We start from the raw sequence: 26,517 nt of genomic DNA, 5'->3' as shown, positions 1-26,517 counted from the left end.
TCTGGCAGCCGGCCCAAGCCATCCTCAGCCCCCGCCCCCCAAAAGCTATTTATACTGGCTTCAGTCACAGGAAGAGCTGGGGTCAGGGTGGGACAGTTCTGGCGACACCCAAGCCACCATTTCCATCTCCACAGGCCTGAAACACACAGGTCCGCTTTCCCTCTTCCCTCTGAGGGTAGAAGGGCAGAAGGACACAGACAGGATTCTTCCTGATGTCTGTGTTGTGGCCAAGGCCCTCCCAGCAGCTGCCTTGTGGCTGGGCTGGGAGAGGACAGGGAAAAAGCCACTTTGGAGAAATGGTTTCAGTCTGCTCCTCCCTCTCACCCTCTCTATTCCTCTCCTCATTCTTAAGAGTGACGTAAAGGATAATCAGACAGCTCACACGACACAGCATTTACGCCGGGGCAACCCTAAGTGCTGTGCCTGTCATAACATCTAATCCTTACAACAAGCCTATGATCTGGGAAACATGGTCAGCCCCATTTTACAGATGAGGAAGCTGAGGCACGAGAAGTGACTTGCTTGTGTTCACGAGGTAGTAAGTGGTGGAGCTGGGGTGCAAACATGAGTAGCTGGACTCCAGAGTCCTACCCATCTGCTACATTTTGCTGTGGAGTCCTTGCCATCCCCCCCAGCCCGTGATGGCGCAGAGGGCGTGCAAGGAATGTTCTCCCGGCCTCCTAAGGAGTCAGAAAAACAGCTGAGGAGACAGATGGCAGGTAGCAGTTGCAGAAGGGTCTTCCTGTGGGGGAGGATTCCTCAGCTCAGAGGGAACTCTGAACTAGGAAGGGCTAAGGCAGGAAGGCTGCCGGGGGGAGGCGAGTGACCAAGGTCTCTGCAAGGAGACCACGGTGTGAGGAGTGCCAAAGAGGAGGAAGACTGGGAAGGGATTTGGCGGCCAGAGTCTAGGTGCTGGGGCAGAATGGGGCGGCGTGCACGCCCTCCGCCTGCCCAACACTGGCCCCTGCCCGGGACGCCAGCGACGCAGGTGCTGTGAGCGGTGGGCGGCCCCCCGAGACGGAGCTGTCGAGTCTGTGCCTGACACCTCTTTTCCCTCCACTCTCTTGGTCTCTTTCAGTTGGAGGAGGACAGACTCTCGGGGCACTCCCTCCCGCGGTACAGCCCTCTGCGACGACTGGCGTCCTCCGTGTTCTCCTCCTCCACGCTGGAGACCGAGCATTACCCTCACCCTGGCGGCGGCGGCTCCTCCGGTTCCCTCATTCAGCGCAGCCGCTCGGCGGAGAGCAGCCCCGTGCGGGCGCCCCACCGGCGCCACGCGCCCCTCGCCGCCGGCAACCACAGACTCGTGCCCTCGGTGCTCCGCATCTCGCGGTCCCAGCTGCAGCAGGTGTGGGCCCGCTTCACCCACAAGACCTAGGCTGGGCTCCCCCCCCTCCTGGAGGGGGCAGGTGGGGGGGGTGGGGAGCAGGCAGAGACCATGGTTCCTTCCCAGGACGCAATAATCACACACTCATACACCCCATCCCACCCCATCATGCAATACAGCCCCCTGTAACGTTGGCCCAAGGTACTGTAGTGACCAACCCCCCTCCCCCACGTCTCCCTTTGCTTGGTGCCAGCCAAATGGTGCAGGGGGAGGTGGGGCTGTCGGTGCAGCCTCAGGAACAGGACTGAGACACTGGGCTGGAGCCACCAGTGGGGTCCAGAGTCCGGTGGAAAGCAAGGTATCAGGGAGACAAAGCATGCTGGGTCAGAGTCAGTCTGGCGTGGAGGTGATTCTGTTTAATCTGTGATTTCCTGGCATGTCAGGGCCTGGTTTGCCCCCAAGGGGGGTGGCAGAAGACGGACACCCTCCTGGGGTGTGTCTGTCTGTCTGCATAGGGCAAGGCATGTGCCCCTGTGTATGAGATGCGGGCCTAGTCAGCCAGGTTTGGGGTTTGGTAGGAAGGGCCTCCATAGTCAGGAGGCGGGGGGCAGTCCTGTGGCCTAATGGGCCTACCACATGCTACTGTCACAGAGGACAGAGCTCCTGCCTCCCTCATCTGACCCAGGAGGCCTGGAGCTCAGTCCACTCTAGGCTGCCCTTTACCCAAGGGATATATGCCATCAGCCCCTGATGGATTTGGTGGTTTAGCCCAGCCCCTTAGGATCTGAGGATGGATGACTGGGGGCCTGGCATCTGCCCTTCAGAGGAAGCTGGAGCCTTGGGGTGAGGGCACCCATCCTAGAAGCACTGGCAGAGAAGTTAGGTTATTAAGGATGAGGTAGCGCCTGTGAGTTCAGGACAAATCCCAGACAGCAGCAGCCCCACCAGTGTCCCTCTCAGTGAGTGACTCCTTCCTGTAGGTGCTCAGCCAAGCCACTCCCAAGGGGCCATGGTGAAGACAGAGAACGGGGTAGGCAGATCTGCCGGGGATATGCAGATGCAGGGGGTGGGGCGGGTCAGGATGTCAGATCACTATGTCTTTTCTGATCATTTCTCAGCCCCCAACCTGTCACTGCAGGGACCTCCAAGGTTCCTTTTCCTCATTCCTGCCCCTGTCAGCCAGCACCTCTGTTTCCCTAGGCAATGGAGTAGTGGTGAAGAGGGGTGCCAGGAAGGGTAGTGCCTATACAGAAAGAGAAGGAAAGGTTGAGACCTGAAGGTTTGCAAAATATTTATTGCAGTGAGACCATATCTGTGTATATGCTTGTGTGCATGCATGAATACTTGTGAGTATGAATGTTCTTATACATGAGCATATGTGCATGAGGCAGGCCTGCCATGGATAGATGCTCAGGCTGTGCACTGCACAATTCCAGGGAGTACCGTTTACATTGACCGCAGTGTGAATGACACCACTGAATTTGCAGTGCCGCAGTCCTATGTATATGGGTGTGTGTGAAGGTGTACTTGTGTGTGTCAGGGAGTCAGAAAAATATTTGTGCAGTCCTTGGTAGTTTCCTATGTACCTACTCTCATCTTGGCTCCTCTTTCTACTGCCTTCTCCCTTTGACTCTTCCTTCCCAACTCAACTCCCTTCAACTCCCCAGCTATCTCTGGTTGGAGTAGAGGCCTCAGGATCCTTGCCCCAGCTTGGGGATGTCATAGGAAGGTGGGCAATGCTGTTTGGCTAAAATGTCCTCATGGCTTGTTGGCTCTGTGTATAGCTAACTCACATGAGCTATGCCCACACTCACTACATTCTTTTCTTCAAAATCTGTTCTTTTTGGAGGATGTCTAGGCCAAGAGCACCGTCCTCATCTAGGAATGAAAGCCAGATTCGTGCCCTAGTACTGGTGCCGCACCCTCACCTTATCCCAGCTGCTTACTTCTGAATGTCCCCAAGGTCAAGCCTCTGTGGCTCTCCAGTCTGTCTCGGGTGGTGCTGTATTTGGCTCTGGCAGAGGGTAGAGGAGAGGTCAGGGTAGACCCTTTAAAAAGAAAGGACAGAAAACACAAAGCACAAAGGTTAGGGGGTGGGATGAACAGTAGCCCCACTCCCGCCTTCCACATTCCGCCACTGCCCCCTTGGCTACTCCCTTCCTCTTTGGCCCTCTTTCCATCCACCCAGCGAGTGGCAGGGGGTGAAGTAAAGGGGAGTCTGTCCACCAGCAGCTCCAAAAGTCAGCAGCCGTGGGGTGTGGGGGCAGGGCCCATGCTATCTGGGGTTAGATGAGACCAAGCACTCAGTTATCCGGCATTCCCTTCCAGAGGGTTCCACTACCTGAGCACGGCTCCCACTCAGTGACCAGAACCCTGAGGTACTCTAAGATCCCAAAGTGCCTTGTGACTTATCAAAGATGATGGCACTAGCTTCAGCCTCGTTTTAGCATTAAGTACATATTTCTGTTTCCAAAGCCATTGGAGGTGGAATATCCTGTTAAGCATTCCAAAGGTGGCTGAATTTTCACACAGACACAGACATAGACACAGACACACATACACACCCCAAAACTGATTCCTGTGGGAGAGGGTGTGTCCTTTAAAGTAAGATCATGATTCAAATATTTTGTCCTTTAAGGGACATCCTTTTGCATACCCTCGCTGGTAGTGGGAGAGCATCTTGTTGGCCATAAAGCTCTAAGCCAACAAGAGAGCATCTTGATAACATGATTATCCTTTGAGGGTGGCTCCGATTTCTGGAATTAGCCCAGGCCATGTGAAGCCACATGAATTGGGTCAAGTTCACGTGCAGCTCGGCAGAGCCATGCATGGTTTGGACTTGAGTTCCTAGTTTCTAGGGCCCAGGCTGGGTAGGGAAGTTGTGAGTCTGCAGTGTTGTCAGGCTCTTTTTCTCCAGAAGGGTTTCCCAAGGAGGAGGTCAGAATGTTTCAAGAAATGATTCCCTGCTGGGGAAAAATGCACAGCCTCCTCAGGGTCAGCTGTGAAAAGAGGTAGCACTCTTTGCTGTACTTGGAAATGGTGTTTTTGTGCTTTATAGTCACACTCTGAGTATAGTGGTGGCTTCCAATTATTAATTTTTTATTTTATTAAACAGTCACTAGCAGCAGTGCTTATTACGTGCCAGGCAGTGATCTAAGCACTTTACAAAATTAACTCATTTAATCCTCATAATAGTTTATGAGGTTGATCCCAGTATTATTTGCATTTAATGGATTAACCAGATTATTTAACTTACAAAAACATAAAAACACCTGCCAATGCCGAATAACTGAGGTCTTGTTGGATAGAAGTTTTAGAGTGTTTTTCTGTGTAGTGATCTATTTACTGTCCTTCCTGCTTGGCCCCTTCTCACTCTATCTAAAAGGAAGGGGTTGTCTCCAAGCCAGACTCTCCTTCCTTCTCCATTTCCACCTGATGGTGTCCCCGGGGGTGTGGGATGGTGTAGGGCAGAAGAGGTCACTCCAGAGTACCAGGGTTGGTTGAAAAGACCCACCCTATCTCTCCAGAGACCCCGCCCTCTCCATTCCACAACCCCAAGTAGCTCTGGAGATTCAGTGGGTGGGGTAAGAGCTACAGTTTGAAGGCAGAGCTCAGAACCATGACCTTGAGGTAGGGGGTGGGGGTTCCTGGGCTTCGGGCTCACAGATAGGGCAGGTACTGGCATGGGTGAGGCAAGGGTCACCAACTCACACCTCAACAGGGGCTAAGCCATGTCAAACAGTGGCAGGTTTGGGGACTGTGGTAAGTGGGAGATGCACTCCCACTGGTGTGAGCTCAGCCAACTATTGCCACTATCTTCCAATTTTTATGTGAAATCTCCCGATTTTTAATTATTGGCATCAAATTTTAAAAAAACACAACTTTTTAAAGAAAAATCACTGTGAGCCAAACAAAACTGGTTTAAGGGCAGAGACTCTGAACTCCGTTTGCAATCTCTGTGAGCCTGAGGACTCCCCACTCCCTTCTGTCCAAGGCTGCGGCACTTCAAGGAGGATGGTGTTCTTCCTGGGACCTCAAGTCAGGTGGGCTTCTTCGAGGAGGCAGCTCACACCCAGTGGAGATGTGTGGTGTTGGTGTATGCTGTGTGTACATGTCGGTGACCTCATAGTTTGTGTGCCTGAATGCGTGTGGGCCAGTGGACTTGTTTGTGGTAAATGGGGTCCCCATGGTAGGACCAGTATTTTCTCTGACGGCACAGGACCCTGGGTCAGTGAAAAATGCTCTAGTGAATTCTCAGTAATGAATAGACATCCCTACGCACTCAAGGCAGCTTGGGTCACAGCAATAACCACTCAACACTCATCCCAACGACTAGCATCCCGAACCCATCAATCTCCCTCTGCATTTCCAGTTTTAAGGAAAATGGGCACAGCCTTGCCCAGCACATGGGGGAATGATGGCACCTTTGAGCCATGCTGGCATATTAATCCTTGCTTCCCCAGCCAAGAGGGGTGGGCAGACCCCTTCAATCCCAGGAAAGTAGGGGTCCTCTCTGTAGAGGGTCCCAGGACCCTCCTTTTCTCTCCTCTGCCCTGCCTAGGTCCCTTTTTCTGGGGAGGGGTGGTGCTGTCTGCCCAGGCAGTGGTCGGGGGAGCTTGGGCCACTGGATGGCTGGGGAGCTGTGGCAAATGTGTCTGTACTGAGTGGCCGGGGAGACCATGCTTAGGAGTGTGTGGGGACCTCTGGCTGTGGGAGGATGGAATATTCTCTGCTGTCTTTGGGTTGCTTTGGTACCTGAGGAAGGAAGCATGACCCCTAAGGAAGGCCTGAATGTCACCCCACCCTACCCCAAACCCCACTGAGATTCCAACCCAAAGGGCAGGAATCGGCCCACCCCAGAGGCAGTCCTTGATAACAAGGAGTGTGGCAAATCACTCTCCTTAAGCTGGGGGGCATGTCCCCAAAGTTTGCATTATTCCCATTAGGGCCAGAGGTGCCCCCTAGGACTAGTGGGTCAGTCTCTGAAAATTTTAAAGCATCCTTCTCCCTAAGGGAGAGGCTCCCAGCCTGAGGACCACATCCCTCAAATATCCCCAATGGTTCCCCCATAGCACCCAGTGGGCTCCCCAGCTCAGGGCGCCTCGGAGCCTGAGCGGGCCCCTTCCCCCAAGTAAAGAGTTGAAAAGCAGTGGGGGAGGAGGGGCAATGAAGCCCAAAGGCCTGTGGGAACTTTTCTAGACGCTCCTTCCATTTGGCTCCGCCGTCAGTCCCACTTTATCCTCCCTTCTACCTGCACAGTCTTTGCGGGTGCAGGGGGGTGGGGTTCACCTTGCCACGAGTAACTGGCCCTCACACATACACACGCACACGCACACTCCACAGCTGCGCGCACATTTCATCCACTCTCCGGACAGCAAACTAGCAGCCCCCCGCTGGGAGAGCACAAAGGCCGCGTTTCCGGGCACCTCTCACAGGTTTCTAACTCTACTGTAACAGGACCCAACCACCACTTCCCGCCCCCGGGGCCCGCCCCCACACTCCTGCCCCCGCGGCCAACGCGCCACGAATGTACGGTCGGTCGTCTTAACTAGCTGCTACGCGCGCGACCAGGGTACCGGCCGGCCTCCGAGCCCCGCCCCCGCCCCGCCCCGCCTCTGCGCGCGCCCCAGCCGAGCTGCCTGCTGCTAAAGTCCCCCGTTCCCGGGTGAGCCCCCTTGCCACCCCGCCCTCGCGCCAACTTTGTGTTTGCTTTCCCTCTCCCCGGGTTCGCGGCCGCTGGGCCCCCTGACCCCGGGGCGCGGCCTCGCCCCTCAGTGCTTCCAGGGCCGGGGTGCAGACGAGGGGCTGGGCGGAGGAACTGGCCAGTTCTCCGGGCTCTAAGGGCCCCCGTCACCCCACCCCTATCTCTGTTACCTCGCCGCCCACAGCCTCCCCCTGCTCCCATAATTGGCCTTGCAATTGGATGCCAAAGAGCCCAGAGTTGAGGGGGAGCCAAGCTTTGAGCCTAGGTCTCTCAGAGCCACCCAACACCCCCTTTTTGCCCACGCCTCTTCGTCTGTCTCTCCTGCCCGACCCCACTCCATGACTGAGGGCCCTGGGGGTCCCCAAACACGCCCCCACTTCCAGCTCTTCTCCCTCCCCACCCCCGAAAATAAAACTCAGGGACCAACATCTGCTTCCTTTGCACTTGCTCCGTCGACCCCCCCCCTCCCACTGGAGGGGCTTCCGTGGGGGAGCAGGCGGGGTTGGGGGCCCTAATGTTTGACAATATTTCGCAAGGAGAGGGCTGGCCCCTGCCCCCTGAGAGGTAGGACTGGTGAGAAGGAGGGAAGCTCAGCCCCGGGCCCAGCTGAGCCTCTTCCAGGGACCCGAGGATCCCCTCCCAGCATGGGGAGACGCTTCCTAATCGTGGTGGGGAGGGGAGCGAGGGATGGGAAGGGGTTGGGGAGAGGACCCTTCCGGAAGTCCCGAATTCCAGCCAGTTTATTCCTAAGTCTCCCCCTCCCATCATACCCCCCACCCTTTTTTGTACTGCAATAATACTGTATTATAAGCTTGCACTATTCCCCAACCTGGCCAGCGTAAGCATGCACGAAAAACTCAAACACATACACACACACACACACACACACACACACGCACAAACACACACGGGACGCTTTTTTTTTTTTTTTTTTTTTCCCCTTCCTCTCCGGGGTGCGTCCTCAGTGTACATAGCGGCGTCGGGGGGTGGGGGAGCCTGGGCCCGGGTGGAAAAGCATGCACTGAGCCCCCACCCCTAGACTGCGAGTACTGTACAAATCCAACACTTGAAACCGACACGCACACGCGCGGCGCCGCCACGGGGGTGGGACACGGACACGCACCCATGCGCACACGGCCGCGCACGGGCGGGGGTGGGGGTCGCCCCGCCGTCTCGCGTCGTTGCGCGAGGGATCTTGTGCCTTTTTTAGTCCCTGTATGTTAATGCAGACAATCCGGAGAGCTTGTGTACTACCAAATCCTGATTAAAGACGCCTTCCAGGAACCTGCGACTCGCCTTCTTTCTTTTCATCCTTCTCCTTCCTAACCCACCACCCAACAGGCAGAGGGCAAGGGCTAGTCTTGCTGATTCTGGGATCCGGTCTGGGGGCAAATTCCAGATAAATGGATCCAGCCCCACAGCCCCTAAGACAAGGATGGGGACGGGAAGGGGGAATCCTGAGAGGTCTCCACCAAGGTGGACTCCAGGAGCCCTTGCCCTGCTGGCAGTCTCCTTTCATCCGCAGGAAGGTGATAGGGATGGAACCTGGTCTCTAGGGCTGGACTCCTAATTGCCAACTTGCTGGAGGAGGGATAGGAAGTAGAGGGGTGGGCACCTAGATCTATTCTCTGTGGATCAGTCTACTGAAGCCGTGCGCGCGCGCGTGTGTGTGTGTGCGTGTGTGTGTGTGTATGTATGTAAGGAGGCCAGGAAGTCTGGGGAGCCCTGTGAAGGGACTCTGGGAGTCTTTCCCTGCCCCTCTGCTCTGATGGGGGAACTGAGACAGCTCTAGTGTGGGGGAGAATGGTCTGTCCAGGGGGGTCAGTGAGAGAGTGGATTGTGCAGAGCCTGGGGGTGGGGTGCTCTCACCGGGCCACACTTTACTCCTTGGGGCCTAAAGCAAGTGTGGGGGCAGAAGAAGGGCAAGCTACAGCTGCATTTCTTGAGCTAGAATGTTCCCACGCTGTCAGCTCCTTGCCCCGGGCAGGTTTGGATGGGCTGGAGACACCAAGATCTGGGAGTCAAGTGTGCGAGTATCTGTAGAGACCTGGGTAGGCAGCCACCTTCTCGGGTTATCTTAGCCCTTCCACCCAGATGACTGTCAATGGCCAGTGTGCCAGGGTGGGTGGCACCCCTGGGTGTAGGGTGGAGGAGCAGAGGGAGGGCTGGAGGGCTCCTGGCTTGGCAGATGTGGTTTGAGTGTGCAGACCCAGACAGACCGACGACAGACAGGTGAGAAATCTGGGGAAGCTGGTGGTGGGCAAAGGGGACCACACTGCCAACGTCTCTGGTTTTCAAGTGGGGAAATTATGGCAATTGGGGGCTCCCCTGGGGAGGAGAGATGGGAAGGGTGCTGGGGGTGGCTGCTGAGGGAGAAGGAAGGGGAGCACGGCTGTGAGAGGCTTGTTGGGAGGGGGAAAGGGTCATGGTCCATCCTCCGGCTTTGGTCACTCAACAGTCCCCCTTCTTTGACCTTGGGACTGTGGGCTGAAGTGCAGTGTGCTGTGTCTGGGCTTGGCCAGGGTCCAAGCAGGAGAGCCGCTCTCTGTACTCTGTCTGGGGAATGGGGGTAGGTGGACAAACCCACCCCTGGGGGTGTTGCTAGTGTCAGGCAATTCAAGGCTGAGGAGAGACCAGTTTTGGTGGCAGGAAAAGATCAGAGGCGGGTCCATCCACCTCCCTCCACTTTTCCTGCTGACTGGAGTAAACATGGACTTGGCTGGGCTCTGAAGTTGGTGAAGCCGAAGTCTTTGGATCTGGACTCCATGGAGGCAAGGGGAGGGCTAGGGCTTTCATTCTCTCTGAGGGTCTCAGCTCCAGCAGCCTGCCTCCCCTCTTCCATGACTCACCCTTACCGCATCCGCCATTCCCTCAGAATCACCAGGGAGCTTTAAAAGATTTCTGGGCCTCATCTTGGACCTGAATCTGGGGGCAAGGGGAGTGGGACTCAGGGCTCTATAGGTTTTTAAAAAGCTCCCCTAGATAATGCTGTACCAAGCCAAGCTGGAGAACCACAAATATAATTGGAATCATAAAGGATCGCTGCTCTGGAGAGGGAGTAGGAAGACGTGAGTTCCCCCAGGCCCTGATTTTCCCTTGCTGAAGCGCAGTAGGCTTGCTGCCCCCTGAGCTGGAATGGGAGAGTGTCACTGGTATCCCCCTCTCATGGTGTCTGCCAGCCTTCTGGACCAAGCACACAGAGGCTGGCTAAGGATTGAGGCTGAATGAATGAGCACAGGGTAGCATGGGCAAATGCATGAATAGTCACTGGGCACAGGCATTCAGGAGAGGCTGGGTGGGGGTGAAGGAGGACTTCCCCCTCTCTGAGGAGGGAGGAATTGAGCCCAGGCCTGCCCTCCCCAACAAGGAGCTGCGTGGGGAGGTGTGGAGGGATCCTGAATTGGGAAACACAGCAGGTCCAGATGCCAGCTGGCCAGTGGGCTTGTCAGTGATCCTTAGGGCAAAGCTGTCCCCACTCTGAGATTCATGGCTCTTCCTGCTAAAGGGCACAGGATACCAGGTTTCCCTGCATGGGAGGGTGGGAGGCCAGTGAGGCAATGGAAAGAGTTTGGGATTCTGAGCCACCTTGATTGATGTGCTTTGTGAAGTGGGCATGCCAGTGGCTCTCTCTAGGCCTGTGTCCTATTCTGACCTTGTCACTGAAGCCTGATTTCAGTTCTTATTCCCCCTCCTTCCCGTGAAGTGGAAGGGGAGGGCTTTGAGATGGAAGAGAGAAGGTTCGAGCTATGATGATCTGACACAGACACTGTGAGTGGAGGGTCTGTCCTACAGATGGGATTTTCTAAAGAGATCCAGGGCCTGGCCAGAAGGATGCTCAAAGTGTCAGAGATGGGACAGAGAAAACAGGCAGAGACGCTGGGTGGGACGCATCTGGTGTTGGGTGGGTGAGTTCTGAGCTGGACAGGAGGGAGACATGATCAGAGCTGTGTCTCTCTATAGGTCCTTGGCACCTACACCACAGTCACGACACACCCAGGACCTCATAGCACCCCTCCACCTCTGCCTAGTCATCTTTAGCCTTAGTGTTGGTAACTGAGCATGGCAGAGGGCTGCAGCACACGGCCTGGCACAGAACCAGGGCTTAATGTTTGTTGAATAAATGAATGAATGAATGAATGAATGAATAATGGGAATGGTGTAGAAAAAGAAAACAATTGCCAGGGACTTCCGGCCTGGATGTGAAGAAGACTAAGCACTAAGGAAGTCCCCTGCCTGGCTCAGACAGGGTGGGTAAGTGTCCTGCCTGGGGTCTGATGCTACCCCATCTTGCACCCCCTCCCACCATTATCAGTCCTCATAGATGGTCTGACCATGAGAAAGACTATGGCAATTGAGGAAGGGAGAAGTCACAGCCTTGGGCAGAGCCTCAGCTTAGGGGATTCCCACCTTCCCTTCCACCTGCCTTCTGGCTGCTTGCTAATTGGCCTCAGCTGGGAGAGCCCCTCCTTTTCTCACCACTCTCTCTCCCATGGGTGCGGCATCGGGGCATTGCTGGGGTTGGAGAGGGAGGCAGTGATCTCCAGACCAGGGAGCAGGGCAGAGGGCAGGAGGCAGGCTGGGAGGGAGCTGACATTTATTGAGTATCTGAGTATTGAGCTGTATGCCAGACCATTGCTTATCTGACCTCATTTATGATCACAATCTCTGTGGAGTGTGCATTATCACAATTTCATCCCCCCTCTTTTTTGGTCAAATGTAGTTTTTTAAAAAATTTAAATTAAATTAATTAACATATAGTGTATTTTTGGTTTCAGAGGTAGAGGTTAGTGATTCATCAGTCTTACAGAATACCCAGTGCTCATTCCATCCCGTGCCCTCCTTAATGCCCATCACCCAGTTACCCCATCCTCCACCCCCCTTCCCTCCAGCAACCCTCAGTTTGTTTCCTATGATTGAGTCTCTTATGGTTGGTCTCCCTCTCTGATTTCGTCTTATTTTATCTTTCTCTCCCTTCTCTTATGATCCTCTGTTTTGTTTCTTAAATTCCGCATAGCAGTGAGATCATGTGATATTTGTCTTTCTCTAATTGACTAATTTCACTTAGTCTAACACCCTCAAGTTCCATCCACATCGTTGCAAACCCATATTATTTCCTAATAGAGAGACTGCACACTCTGTGAAAACAAGGACCACATTTGTCTCTTTCAGTATGTGATCCACGGATTCACGGCCTCTACCATCTTGGCCAGGACAATAGACATCCCAGGACTTCTTCTAGAAAGAAAGAAAAAGAGAAAGGAAGAATGAGAGAGAGAGAGAGAGAGAGAGAGAGAGAGAGAGAAAGGCCTGGTCAGGCCCTCAAGGGGCGCGGTGGTGTCTCTAGCGGGATGTGAGAAAACAAGTAGAAAGGGGGTTGATGATGCCTGCTTGGTGGGTGGACAGGAAGGTTTTCTGAAAGATTGGTTGAGCTCAGTCCTGGAGGAAGGACAGGTATTTGTCATGTGAGTAGAGGGAGTGACAGGATCCCCAGGCAGCGGGGACCACCAGAGGGAAAGACAGCGGTGTGAGAAGCGACTAGCACTTAGGGAACTGCTGGTGGCATCAGCAGGCAAGCGTACAGGGCAAGGATCCCAGGGCGCAGCTCCAGCTCAGAGTGAGCTCAGAGCAGAAGGGGAGGAGCCAGGTCATGGGGGCGGGGCAGCGTTGCCAAGTGCCCAGTCTAGAATTGGAACTGTCCCCTGAGGACTGTGGGGCTATTGTAGGTTTCTGCAAGTTGGAAGCAGAGAGATAGGATCAGATTTCAGTTTCAGGAAGATCCCTCTAGCAGCTGTAGGGAGAATGGTTAGGTGGGCGGGAGAGAACAAGTGGCTAGGGAACCCCCCTCCCCACCCCCCTGGTCCTGATAGGGCTGTGCCCATACAGCTGAGGCAGCAGGCGCAGAGGTTGAAGAATACTCAGCAGGACTCCCTGCAAGTCTGGATGGCACCTGGAGGTGTTGGAGGTGTCCGATCTCTGGGGCTTCTGATCTGGAGGGGCTGTGTTTAGGAAGACGGGGCCCAGCATGTTCAAAAAGGCTGACAAAGCACTGGACGCTGTCAGCTCCATCCCCACCTGAAATGAAGCTATGTCAGCCCCGGGTGGGGCCTGGTGCACTAGGGGTGCCGGAGATGTGTGTGTGAGTGTGCATGTGCGTGTGCGTGTGTTGACTAGGTCAGAGCTGGAGAAGATGCAAGGGCTAAGGTCCTGACAGGGTGATCAGGCCTTTCTAGTCTGAAAAGATCCTTAGTCTGGAAGGCTAAGGGGAGACGTGGCAGGAGTCCAGAAAACCAAGAGCATAGGCCATCACATTGCCAAGGGCTCTGCCCAAAGCTTCAAAAGGGAAAACTAAATCAAGTGGAAAGAAACTGCCTTTTGTAAGCTAGCTGCAAATTCCCGGAAGAACTGTGGACTCAACACACAGCTGGGGAGGGCTGGAGAATTCCTGAGCAAGAGGCCAGGAAAGGGCAGGAGGGAAGAGGGCGCTGGAGCTCCAATGGCACCCAGCCTGCATTTTGGGGTGTGGAGGACAGCTGAACTTTGCCCTGCTCCTGCACAGGCTTTGATAGCCCTGGTCGCCAGCTCCTTGACTGCAGAGAAAGCCTGTCCTGTAAGGAGGCAGCAAGGGCTGACCCAGACGCTTGCCACTCCTTCTGGACCTGGTTTCGTCCTCTGTCAAAGGGAGATCCACACCATGCCTCTGATGACTTGCCGCTGTCATTGTCTTCTATTGATTGAACTAAAGCTGGCTCTGGGTTTCAGAGGCAGGGAGGAGAGTGAAGGAAGTGGGAGATGGGAGACAGAGGAACTGCCAGCTTCGGGGCCAGGGGCCTCAGGGGGAGCTGGAGCATGCACACAATCCTTCCTCAGAGACTTTCTGAGCACTCATTAGGTGCCAGGGACCCTTCTAGGCCTTGGGGGATAGAGCAATGAACAAGACAGACCCAGTGCTCAGCCTCAGGGAGCACAATTTCTGGCGCATGCACCTGGGCATGTGGGCCTCCCAGCTTGTGGGTGCAGTGCTGGTGTCATCGGGCCCTGCAGGGCAGGTGACATCAGCGAATCCCTGTGTGTGCCCCTTGCAGGTGTTCTCCGTGGCGCCCCCGTTTGAGGTCAATGGTCTCCCGCGAGCTGTGCCTCTGAGCCTGCCCTACCAGGACTTCAAGAAAGATCTCTCTGATTACCGAGAACGGGCTCGGTTGCTCAACAGGGTCCGGAGGGTGGGCTTCTCCCACATGCTGCTCACCACCCCCCAGGTACCACTGGCTCCTGTTCAGCCTCAAGCTAATGGGAAGGACGAAGAGGAAGAGGAGGAGGAGGAAGAGGAGGAGGAAGAGGAGGAAGAGGAGGAGGAAGAGGAGGAGGAGGAGGAAGAGGAGGAGGAGGAAGAGGAGGAGGAAGAGGAGGAAGAGGAGGAGGAAGAGGAGGAAGAGGAGGAAGAGGAGGAAGCAGTGGCTCTAGGGGAGGTGCTGAGGCCTCGCAGTGGCTCTAGCAGTGAGGGGAGTGAAAGGAGCACAGACCGGAGTCAGGAGGGTGCCCCATCCACGCTGCTGGCTGACGACCAGAAGGAGTCCAGGGGCCGGGCCTCCATGGCTGACGGGGACCTGGAGCCCGAGGAGGGCTCCAAAACGCTGGTGCTCGTCTCCCCTGGCGACATGAAGAAGTCGCCCGTCACTGCCGACCTGGCCCCCGACCCTGACCTGGGCACTCTGGCTGCCCTCACTCCTCAGCAAGAGCGGCCCCAGCCCACTGGCAGCCAGCTGGACGTGTCTGAGCCGGGCACCCTGTCCTCTGTCCTCAAGTCTGAGCCCAAGCCCCCTGGACCTGGGACGGGGCAGGGGGCCGGGGCAGTGACCACAGGGGCGGGAGGGGTGGCCGTCACCTCCTCACCCTTCACCAAAGTTGAGAGGACCTTTGTGCACATTGCGGAGAAAACCCACCTCAACGTCATGTCTTCTGGCGGACAAGCGTCCCGGCCTGAGGAGCTGGGCGCTGGGGGTGAACTGGGCCTGGAGGCGCCCTCTGATGGGAGGGCTGTGGAGGAGGGGGCCTCCCTGCCCCTAGAGAATGGCATTGCCCAGTCAGGGCTGGAGAGTGGTGCTCTGGCTAGCGCTCCCGGGGACACCGCCCCGGAGGTGGCCACAGACTCACTGCCCAGTGGCCCAGCCCTTGCCAACGGGCCAATTCCAGTGTCCCCGCTGGAGCCAGGCCCCGAGAAACTGGCCACCATCTCCCCCAGCCGCCACGCCATGGCAGGCGCTCGCCCCAGGAGCCGGATCCCCGTCCTGCTGTCTGAGGAGGACACAGGCTCGGAGCCCTCAGGCTCCCTGTCGGCCAAAGAGCGGTGGGGCAAGAGGGTCCGGCCACAGCAGGACCTGGCGCGTCTGGTGATGGAGAAGAGGCAGGGCCGCCTGCTCTTGCGGCTGGCCTCCGGGGCCTCGTCCTCCTCCAGTGAGGAGCAGCGCCGGGCTTCAGAGACGCTCTCCGGCACTGGCTCCGAGGAGGACACACCTGCCTCGGAGCCTGCTGCCCCCAGGAAGGCTGGGCGGGCAGCCGCCACCCGGAGCCGGATTCCCCGTCCCATCAGCATCCGCATGCCCACGCCTGCCGCAGCCCAGCAGCCTTCTGCTGCCAGCAGACCCCATGGCGCTGCCCCTGCCTCTGACACAGCCATCACCAGCAGGTGAGAAACCACAGCTGGCCCTACGGTGGCCAGATGGTGACCGCAGAAGGCCTCCAACTGCGGGAGCTTCCCCAGAGCCAAGGTCAGGGCCTAGCAAGGATGCGGAGAAGGATACTTCCTGTTCTCCACCTCCCCAGCTAAGTGTCTCCTCCCGCTCAGGTTCCAGCCCTGTCACTGGGCTCAAGGGAGTGGCTACAGTGAACATGTCTAGAGGGGTCATCGGGACGCCAAGCTTGGGGAAGGTGAATGGGGGCCAGTGGGGCTCACACACATCCTCTGGTGTGCCATGAGGCATTTGAAGCCAAAGGTTAAAGACCAGAGTAGTTGGAAGAAAACATTATTCATATCGATGTAAACACGGGTAGGTGGTAGAGTAGAATGTAAAATCCATGAGAATTTTAAAGATGAAACAGAGAGGCCAGGTAGTAGTCTCAGGAGCCTGTGGCCCCTAGAGGTCCTGCCCAGGAGGACGGAGCACCAGCCCTAGTTTATCCACCTGTGCCTGGTCTCCACAGCCTCACCCAGGTCTGAAGCCGCAGGGCTCCAGGGCTCAGTGCTCAGCGATTAAAAAAAAAAAAAAAAAAAGATTTTATTTCTTTATTTTGACAGAGACAGAGCACAAGTAGGCAGAGCAGCAAGCAGAGGGAGAGGGAGAAGCAGGCTCCCCGCTGAGTGTTCAGCGATTCTGAAAATGTCTCTCCCTTTTTGTTTCTTTGCCCTTCTCTTTTCTCTTGCCTTCTGCCCCCTCTCCTTGTCCCACAGGCTCCAGTTGCAGAAGCCTCCAGGGTCGGCCGTCGCTGCTGATCTCCGCCCCAAACAGCCCCCCGGCCGGGGCCCAGGGCCCGGGAGAGCCCCAGCCGGCACCAGGCCCCCTGCCCCGCGCAGTCCAGGCCCCTCCGCCTCTGCCGCGCCGCGCCACCCCAGCGCGTCCCCCCGGAGCCAGTCCCTGTCCCGCAAGGAGAGCTCCTCCCCCTCGCACCAGGCCCGGCCCACCGGGCCCCCGCCACGGGGCGCCCCGCAGGCCCGGGCCCAGCCTGATGGCACCCCCTCCCCGGGGGGGCCCAAGAAAGGACCCAGAGGGAAACTCCAGACTCAGCGCGCAGCAACCAAAGGCCGGGCGGGGGTCGTGGAGGGCCGGGCCGGGGCCAGATAATGACGCGCGCGGCTCTCCGCGGCCCCCCACCCTCACCCCGGCCCCCCACCCGCAGCCGGCCACACTGAAACAGCTCCCAGCACAGCCTTACGCGCCTGACGCGCGCCACCCGCGGCCCCAGCTTCCCGCCTGCACCCGCGAGGACGCGCGCCAGCACTCGCCGCGCCCGCCCCCCGGCCGGGCCGGAGGGGGGCGCCGCGCCGCGGGGGGAGGGCCCAACCCCCCGTCCTCTGCCCCATCTCCGTGACCCCTGCCCTCCCCCTGCCGCCCTTCGGGTGGGGCAGGCTCACCCTTGGCCCCGGGGAAGGCTCAGCCACTTTTTCACCGAGGACTCCAGTAATGGGGACGCCCTCCCCCACCCCTTCGCCCACCCGCCAGGCCTCTGCTGCTCTCCGTGCTCCTCCAGGGACCTCTGCTTACACCACCTGCGGCGCCTTCCCTCTTCCCGGCCTTCTTCCAGCCCAAGCCCACCTGCACGGAAAGGCAGCCTCGAATTCCGGAAGTGGAAGTTCCAGCCAACCCCACAATCTCCTGGGAGCTGTGGTGGTCCCCTTAGCTACCAGGCTGGGGTTGGGGAGCTGGGACCTAGGGACCACTGGTCTACTCAGGTGTGAGAGGGCAGGTCTGACCAGCCCAAATTCAGCTCCATCCTGGACACCCCTGTGGGAGGTAGTGGGCAGGTGATTAGGGGGCTGCTCTCCTGCACCCCCAGGGTGCAAAGTTCTCCTCCCCATAAATTTGGGTGGGTCCTCAGTGGGAACCGTAGAGTGTGTGTGTGGGCTGCCTTCCTGGGCACATGTTTCCCAATGGGAAGTTGGCGGGGGGCTTTAAAAAAGGTTTCACCCTCTCCCTTGGCCTCCTGATCTAGTGCTCAGGACCCCTTACCATCAGGAATTCCTTCTTGCCATCTAACCTCAACCCTGCCGGCTGCAGTTTCAGCCAACCTCCCTCTCTCTTGAGTTCAATGGAGGTGGAGAATGGCTGGTTTTCATCTTCTCTGCACTGGCCATTTAGAGATTCAGGGACTCAGTTCTGGCCGGGTCACACTTTCTGTCCTCCTGGGGATGGGGAGGGGGCTGGATCAGACCATCATCTTCCCCAGTGGGTAGAGAAAGCAGAAACAGGCAGGTAGACAGCTGGCCCCTGGACTCAAGGTGGAAAGGCCTTTCTAACTTCCAGATTGTGTGCTTGTGTGATGGTTCCGACCCAAGTCCCCTTCTCCCCCAGCTCACCCTTCAGCCTATCCCTTCTTGTACTAACCCCAGCCCATGCAGCTGAGCTGTCCCTGCAGAGGATGAGGGCTGTGATGCTCCATGAATGGATATGGGGCTTCCTTCTGGGTCTGGCTCCTGCATAGCTCATCCCACCTCATCACGAGCCTCAACTGCCTCCGTCTGGGCCAAGCAGCACCCTGGCTGCAAAAGGGACAGCCAAACTGTCTATCTGGGACAGGTCCCCTGCAGGCCTCCTCAGACCTCAGCACCCTCAGCCTCTGTCCCCTGGCCTGGCCCCTCTGTTCTTCTCTGGGTCCCAGAAGCAAGGCAAGGCAACCATGGGAAGAGGAAGAAAGACCCCAACATGCCCCAGCTGTCTGGCAGTATCAAGCCACCATCACTTAGAAGGACGCCCGTGAGGAAGTTGGCTCTGGAAGCAGCCTGGAGGTTGCTGAAGCCTCTCTTGGAGAGTCAGCAGGCTCGGGCAGCTCTTCCCACACCAAGGTGGTGGCTTCTCTGCAAACGAGCCCAGGGGAGGACTCCAGGTTGGACAAGGTCCATCTCATGCTGACACAGAAGCTCCCAGAACACTCAGGAAACCTCTCCGGACAGAGCCCTCTTTGTCAACCCGAGACCCTCCCAAGGCCTCTACTGCCCTCTGGGTCCAGCAGAGAGGGTGGAAGAGGGGGCACTCCCTCCCACCTAGAGCTTCTCCGAATGACAATCAGCTCGTGCCAGGTGGGGACCAGGGCATGACCCCCAGTGCCCAGGTCCTGGGCCTGCTCCTTGCCACCAACCGAACTGTGAATGTAGGGCCCCCAGCTTCACCCCTGCCCCAGGACCAACAACACCCTGGTTTGGTGTTGGGAGGAAAAGGGGGCGGCCTGAGAGAGCCCCAGACCCATCCCACCCCCAGCTTCACCCAGCACTGGAGCTGGGCAGAGACGAAAAACCCTGTCTGCTCTTGGGATTCCAGACCTCCCTAGGGCTCCCATCTATCCTCGGGCCTCTGCGTCGGGCCTCTGCGTCATTGAATGTCACCGAGGGAAGGAGGGGAAGGGGCGACTGTGGAGGGGACCAGGGGACTGTCTCTGCTCCTCTCCCCAGGAAGGATCCAGGGCAGAGGAAACCACACCTCCCCGTGTCCCTACCCCCAGCAGCAGCCTCTTTCCCCTCGAGCACCCATCCCCTCCACCTAGCACCTATCCCCTCCACCAAGCTGTCCTGGTCCCAAACCCCTTCCCTGTAAAAGAGTGTCACACCCCACCCCCACCATCACCCCACCCCTCTAGCACTTCCCCATTACCACAACCTGTGTCATTGGCTCAGATGCAGGTCTGCTCACCCAGAACATGCCTCCCCTCCCAAGTCACACTGTGTACGAAGCGGGTGTAGGAGAAGGGCCGTGCCCCAGGCACATGGGCTCCCCCTTTCCCAGCCCCTTACTGGGGCCTGGCTCAGTCTTCTCAGCTCTGGGGATCAGCCCTGGCGGGGAGGAGTTGGGGGGGGCAGAGAGATGCACTTCCCCTCCCCCAGGGAAGCCACTGAAGAATGTTTACATGCCAAACAGAATGTAACACCCTTCCCCACCTCTTCCCAGTCACTGCATGGCCTCTGCCCGCCCTGCACCAGCCCACCCCCACCCCAACACCCTGGAAGCCGCTGTCATGATTAGATCGGGTCTTGGAAGGGAAGTAGCCATCACACCATTAAAAAGCCTGTGGACCTTTCGTTTTGTTGGCCTGGACTCTTCTTTCTTTGGGGAGGAGGGCAAAGCCCAGGTCCTGGGGCTAGGGGTGGGCAGTGGGGAAGAGTGCAGGTTGGTGGACAAGTAGGTAGGAACCATCGTGGAAGCAGATTGTCTCTACAGAGCTGCAAACAGAAGCTGAGGACAGGACAGATACAGGGTCACACTGGGCTGCCCTCTGTCTCTGACTGCAGAGCCTGCCGTGCTCAGCTCCCCTGGCTGTCTCTCCAAGGGTGGGAGACTGAGTCCTGCTTTGTGCCAGCCCGCCGAGAGGGAGGGAGGAGGAATTTTCATTGCCCCGAAGTAACAGACACAAAGGAGTGTAAGCTAAGCAGCTCCCAGGCAAAGAGAAACCATGGCCATTATTCTAGCAACATCTGTAGAAGTTATAAATGAATGTAGTCTGTGACCTAGCATCTCCACTTCTAGACATATGTCCTTTAGAGGGCCCGGGTAGACTTGCCAAATTCCATGTGTGCAAAGTTACTCACCGTGGTATACTGCACGGAACTCAACAAAGCCTCAGCCGTGATCTCACACTCAAAACATCTAGAAATGGGAGCTTTCTCGTTAAACTGGCACAGACTCATCTGCTATCTTGATCTTGGGGTCATGGGATCAGGCCCTATGTTGGGCGTGGAGCCTTCTTTTAAAAACATTCAGAAGCAGTCTGAACGTCCCCTGATTGGGGCTGATCCGGAAAGCGTGGCCTCCCGTACGGTGGGGGCCCCATCGCAGGGTACTGTGAGGCTCCACGGTGAAGGGGGTGCATGTGCTTTTACACGCCTAAGGACTGGCCTCCGAACATGAGAGTATGTGGGAGAGCGGAGTGTATGCTGTTCGGCTGTTTGCACGAGTGAGAGGAGTCTGGTTCGCTTCAGGGAGAGGGGCTGGGGCGGGGGAGGGGAAGCTTTCCTGCAGGGTACTTGCTGTACCTTTTGCCTTTTGGACCCTATTTCAGCGGGTGTGAAATTTTCACCGAGGCCATACACAGTTTCCATCCCAGGACACACTCCTGGCTGTGCCTGGGGTCAGAGGGAAAGGGGCCTAGCTCGGAAGTTCTGCTTTCCCTCCAAGAAAACCACGCACATGTAGCTCTAGCTCTGACGTTCCAGAGCATGTGTAACTGTCTCCTGTTCTTGCCTTGCCCCCTGTGGTCCCCTTGCTTCTGACACATGTGCCAGGGGCTCTAGGTCCTAATTTGCCAGACTTCAGAGGGATCGCCACATGCTTTCAGCTTCCTTCTTGTTTAAAAATGTCAAAAGCAGAGGCGCCTGAGTGGCTCAGTCAATTAAGCAGCTGACTCTTGGTTTCCATGCAGCTGGTGAGCTCAGGGCCTTGATCTCAGGGTCTTGGGATCAAGCTCCAAGTCAGACTCTGTGCTTGTGGGGGGGGGGGGTCTGCTCAAGACTCTCTCTCCCTCTACCCCTCTTACCCCCCCACCACATGTGCATGGGCTCTCTCTCTCTCTCTCTCTCAAGTAAATAAATAAATCTTTAAAAAATATAGTCAAGGGGCTCCTGGGTGGCTCAGTCATTGTTAAGCGTCTGCCTTCAGCTCAGGTTTTGATCCCAGGGTCCTGGGATTGATCCCTGCCTCAGGCTCCCTGCTTGATGGGAGCCTGCTTCTCCCTCTCCCTCTGCCTGCTGCTCCCCCTGCCTGTGCTCTCTGTCAAGTGAATGAATAAAATCTTAAAAAAAAAAAAAAAGTAAAAAACAGATCATATTTAGAGTATAAAGGCAAATGTAAACAGCATATAAAATAAAATAGTAAAGTCCCCCCATCCATGAATCTGATCATCTAGAGGTAACTCCTATGAATGGCTTCTTCTTCTCTCTCTTTTTTAAAGATTTTATTTTGAGATTTATTTATTTATTTGAGAGAGAGACAGAGAGTGCTCTCGAGCGTGTGTGCAAGTGGAGGGAGGGGCAGAGGGAGAGAATACTCAAGTGGGTGCCCTGCTGATTATGGAGCTGGGGTGGGGAACAGGGAACTCAACATGGGGCTCAGTTGATCCCACCAACAAAGAGATCATGACTGGGATGGAAAGCAAGTGTTGGATGTCCAAGCGACTGAGTCATCCACACACCCCTGAAAGATTTTATTTTTTAAGTAATCTCTACACCCAACGTGGGGCTCAAACTCATAATCCCAAGATCGAGTCACATGCTCTACCAACTGAGCCAGCCAGACGCCTCAATGACTTCTTTCTTATGTTTATAATACCTCTCTCCCAGGGCACCTGGGTGGCTCAGTCAGTTAAGCGTCTGCCTTCAGCTCTGGTCATGATCTCAGGGTCCTGGAATTGAGCCCCACATTGGACTTCCTGCTCAGCAGGTAACCTGCTTTTCCCTTTCCCTCTGCCTGCTGCTGCCCCTGCTTGTGCGTGCTCTCTCTCTCTGTCAAATAAATAATACAATCTTGAAAAAATAATCATAGTTCTCTCCCTCCCTCTTTCCCTGTCCTCCCCATAAATAGAAGAGCATGTTACACTTGCTATTCCGAAACATAATTTTGATGCCCAACAATATGTCTTAAAATACAGTTTGTGGTATATTCATAGAGTTGTGCAACCGTCACCGCAATCAATTTTAGAACATTTTTATCACCCCCAAAAGAAACGCCTTATCCATTAGCAGTCAACCCTAACCCTAGGCAGCCACTAATCTACTTTCTGTTTCTGTATAGATTTGCCTTTTTGGACATTTCATATACTATGTGAAATGGATTTCATAAAATATATGAGCCTGCCCAATGCTCCATGGGTGAGGACTTGCCCAGGTCCTGGCCAACCTTCTCTCTACTTCCCGAGAAAGAGAGTTCTCTTTTCTGTCCTATGGCCCAGAGAGCTCTAAGGACAGGGACCCAGAGAAATAAGCAACTTCATCAAGGTTTCTCAGTCAGGGGCTAGAGAGGAGCCACAAAATCAAGGACATTGGAGGGGGCTTTTTTAGTAGAGAGAGACCCTTGGGGATTACACTGGAGAAGAGAGACAGGGTGGGAGTGTGGAGACTGTGCCTCTGATCATCAGACACAGGGGCCTGCTGAGATTTTCCCACTGGCTAATCAGGAGTCAAGGCCAGAATAAGAGCTGAGACTAACCCAAGATAGAAGAATGGTCAGGATGATCTTCTAAGTCCCTAGCAGATCATGGTGATGAGGTGATGGAGGAGGGGAGGCCGCATGGTCATGGGAAAGTGGCCATAGGTCAGAGGGACACATGATACAAGCCCATTTTCACCAACTCCAGGTGGCATCTTCTGCATTTCTTCTCATTCATGTACCCTTAAACCCAAAGTGGCATAATATCGCCCATTACCATACCACCACCATCAACATTCGCTACCTGTATGTCCATTACCCAACTCTAACTTTATTGCTGGCACCATCATTACTCAAATCACAGGTCCCCTTCTCCCAAACTAGGCTCCATTACCACCACCACCACCATCAACACTACTAGCCTCTGATGACATAATGAGTAACAAGAGAGAGAAGATTCTTGCTCTCAAGGAACTTACACATCTTCGTCCACTGGTAGAACATGGTGGTCCACCACCACCACCACCATCATTATCATCTACCACATAATCCTTGTCACCACCACTGCCTTATAACCAGATCACTATTACCACTATCCTAGACCCATACCCCTTATCCCTACTCCAATCACTCCCATTACCATCCGTTTATCATCAGTATTCTCATTTGAACACAATTACATCATCCCATCACCATACTTTTCACTACAACTGATACCATCAGTTGGAATTAATTCCACCATCATTGCCACCATCATCATTGCAGGAAATAAGTACATGGGTTGTAGCAATGGTTAATGGTCAGTGAAGCCCCAGCGAAGATGGGGAGGTCATTTGAGGTCACTCAATGTAGAGAGGGACAAAAGGGTAAGAAGTCCATATTGGAAGCAATCCCATATAGGGAAATGTTTATCCTAAGAACTTATTCTTCCCCAAACCCTCCAACAGTTTTAGCAATAATTTCAACTAAGGAGATGCTATTTTTTTCCAGTGCACAAGTCTCTCCTTCTCATGTAGTCGGGTATAAATGAATGCTTCCCCCAGCTTGGCCTCTGAGCTCAGGTTTGGATTCCCAGGTTGGAGAGGAATGAGGATGGTTAAATATTTAATCAAAATCAGCTCTTAACTGGTGATTTAGAGCTGATCTGCCCTCTGGTTAGACCCTAGGTTTCAAACCTTGCCTGCCTAATTCTATCATCTGTCTCCAGACATCATGGCCACTGTCACCCCTACTCCTTGATGACATGAGAGAGGAGAGAGGCCATATAGGCTGGGGGCCTATACCTATAGCCAGGAGTACAGTTAATACCAAATCATTCTCTGCAGAAAGGGGCTAAGATTCAGATCTGAGTTTCTTAGGAGCCAATGCATAAGGGGAGAGGTAACAACCATCTGACTATCAGCTCTTTCTTTCTTTCTTTTTTTTTTAAATTAAATATTTTATTTATTTATTTGACAGACAGAGATCACAAGCAGGCAGAGCAGCAGGCAGAGAGAAAGAGGAGGAAGTAGGCTCCCTGCTGAGCAGAGAGCCCGATGCGGGACTTGATCCCAGGACTCTGGGATCATGACCTGAGCCGAAGGCAGTGGCTTTAACCCACTGAGCCACCCAGGCGCCCCTATCAGCTCTTTCTCATGTTAAGGTGGGAGAGACATGTGGTGGTGGCAGGGGGAAGGCACCACAGCCAATGCCCAGACTTGGCCTCATTGGCGGTTTCCCCTGGCTGTGAAAACTTCAGAGTGAGCTACTGGATGGACCACAGAGGTAAGAAGTCAGCAAAAGTTAGCTCTCCAAGATGCGAAGGGTTGTGGTATTTTATTTGTTTGTTTGTTCATATTTATTTATTTATATTTATTTATTAGTTTGATCTTAGGGTCTGGCTTGAACTCCAGACCCTAAGATCAAGAGTTGCATGTTCTACCAATGGGGCCAACCAGGTGCCCTGGTATTTTATATTCTTACATAAATAATATGATTCTATAGTATTAAATGAGGGAGGAACCCACAGTGTAGAGGTCACATGTCGGTGAGAGCAAGAGGGGCAGCTTGGGTGTCCACCGGGTGAACAAGAGGGAGAGGCCAGTGCTGACTGGGGGACCATACCAGGGTGGGAGGAGTCGGCAGGCTGGTGTGTTTGGGGACATGGAGGGACAGGGGATGTCAGGGAAGGGCCAGGAGGAAATAGAGGGAGGCACCGAGCTTGGGGGGAATCGTGTGGGCTGAAGGAAGGAGCTGGACTTTCACCCTCCAGCAGTGGGAGGGCTTTGCCCTGAGCCACTGCCATGTCAGTTTTGTGTTTTAAAAATGTCCTCTGTGGGCACCTGGGTGGCTCAGTGGGTTAAGCCTCTGCCTTGGGCTCAGGTCATGATCTCAAGGTCCTGGGATGGAGCCCCACATTGGCCTCTCTGCTCAGCAGGGAGCCTGCTTCCCCCCCACCCCTGCCTGCCTCTCTGCCTACTTGTGATCCCTCTCTCTCATCAAATAAATAAACAAATCTTTAAAAAAAAAAAAAAAGTCCTCTGTGGCAGGTGTGTGGCAAGTGGGCTGACAGGAGTGAGACCAGAGGCTAGGAGGTGTGTTCACCTGGTTCTGATCCTCCTGCTGGACGGTGTGCTCACCGAGGGCAGGAGCTGTGTCTGAGCCATCTGGGCACTCTGTGGAATGCTTGTGTCTCTTTCTATTATCACCTGTCACTGCCCTTGCCCCCAAGTTATTAGCACCACCCTTACTGCACACCATGTCACTGACTAAGTTCCCTTCCAGAGGCATCTCAGGGAACCCAGCAGCTTAGGTCAAAGGCCTGGGCCAGAGGCAGGGGTCCTGGTCCTCTCTCCAGTTACGCTGCTGAGTCCCAGAGTGGCCCTAGCCAGCACACCCCCTCCGCCCCATTTCCTTAGCTGTTCAAAGTGAGGGTTAGATTAGACTAGTGGTTTTTAAACTTTTTTTTAGGTTTACAAGTCAATTTGTTTAGAAATCTGGAGTCCTTGGGATCTGTGGGTGGCCTGGTCGATTGGGCATCTGCTTTTGATTCAGGTCATGACCCCAGGGTCCTGGGATCGATTCCCTGAAGCAGACTCCTTGCTCAGTGGGGAGTCTGCTTCTTCCTCTGCCTCTGCCCCTCCCCCTGCTTGTGCTTGCTCTCTCTCTCTCTGACAAATAAATAAATAAAAATCCTAAAAGAGAAAAAGAAATCTGGAGCTTTTGGAAAAAATCTGATGACCTCCTCCTACCTCTGCCAACCCAGAGTTTGGAGAAGCAGAGCAGAATGAAGCCGGTAGTGCTGGTCTGTGCTGTGCTTTTGCTGCAGAGGTCATGAACGAGAACTGAATGTGGGAGACCAGACAGATCCTGAGTCTTAGGCATTGCTGGTAGGCATGGCAGGACCTTGGCAAGCCCTCTCTTTCCCTACCTAGCCAATCCCCCAAAGGGAAGCTCCGAAAATAGGGGTAGGGGGCAGGCAGGAGGCATTGCGTGTATGGCAAATGGGAGAGTGATGGGTCTGGGATCCCCCAGAGTGGCCAGGCTGCCCAGTCAGTTCCAGGTGGGGGTCTAAGGGTTTACAGAGGGTTTGTGGCTCAGCAGAAAGAACTCTTCACCTGGTTACCGCCTGGCCCTCAGTCTTTTTTTTTTTTTTTAATTTTTCTTTATTT

At 55.2% G+C, this 26,517-nt stretch overlaps 1 protein-coding gene across 3 annotated transcripts in view; it reads left to right on the top strand.

Annotated features, from left to right (window-relative positions):
- The window catches only part of TTBK1 (tau tubulin kinase 1), a 40,631-nt gene extending 20,833 nt beyond the window's left edge, over positions 1-19,798 (top strand). For all 3 annotated transcript variants that reach the window (XM_047733520.1, XM_047733518.1, XM_047733519.1), the window contains exons 14-15: positions 14,114-15,711; positions 16,474-19,798. In XM_047733520.1, the coding sequence (XP_047589476.1) occupies positions 14,114-15,711; positions 16,474-16,864 (1,989 nt within the window). In that variant the 3' untranslated portion in view covers positions 16,865-19,798. The remainder of the gene's footprint in view (positions 1-14,113; positions 15,712-16,473) is intronic.
- The last annotated feature ends 6,719 nt before the right edge of the window (positions 19,799-26,517 follow it).

This window comes from Lutra lutra, chromosome 6, assembly GCF_902655055.1.
Source record: "Lutra lutra chromosome 6, mLutLut1.2, whole genome shotgun sequence".
Taxonomy (NCBI): domain Eukaryota; kingdom Metazoa; phylum Chordata; class Mammalia; order Carnivora; family Mustelidae; genus Lutra; species Lutra lutra.
Note: the sequence above shows the minus strand (reverse complement) of the source record. Positions and strands in the feature narration are given on the sequence as shown.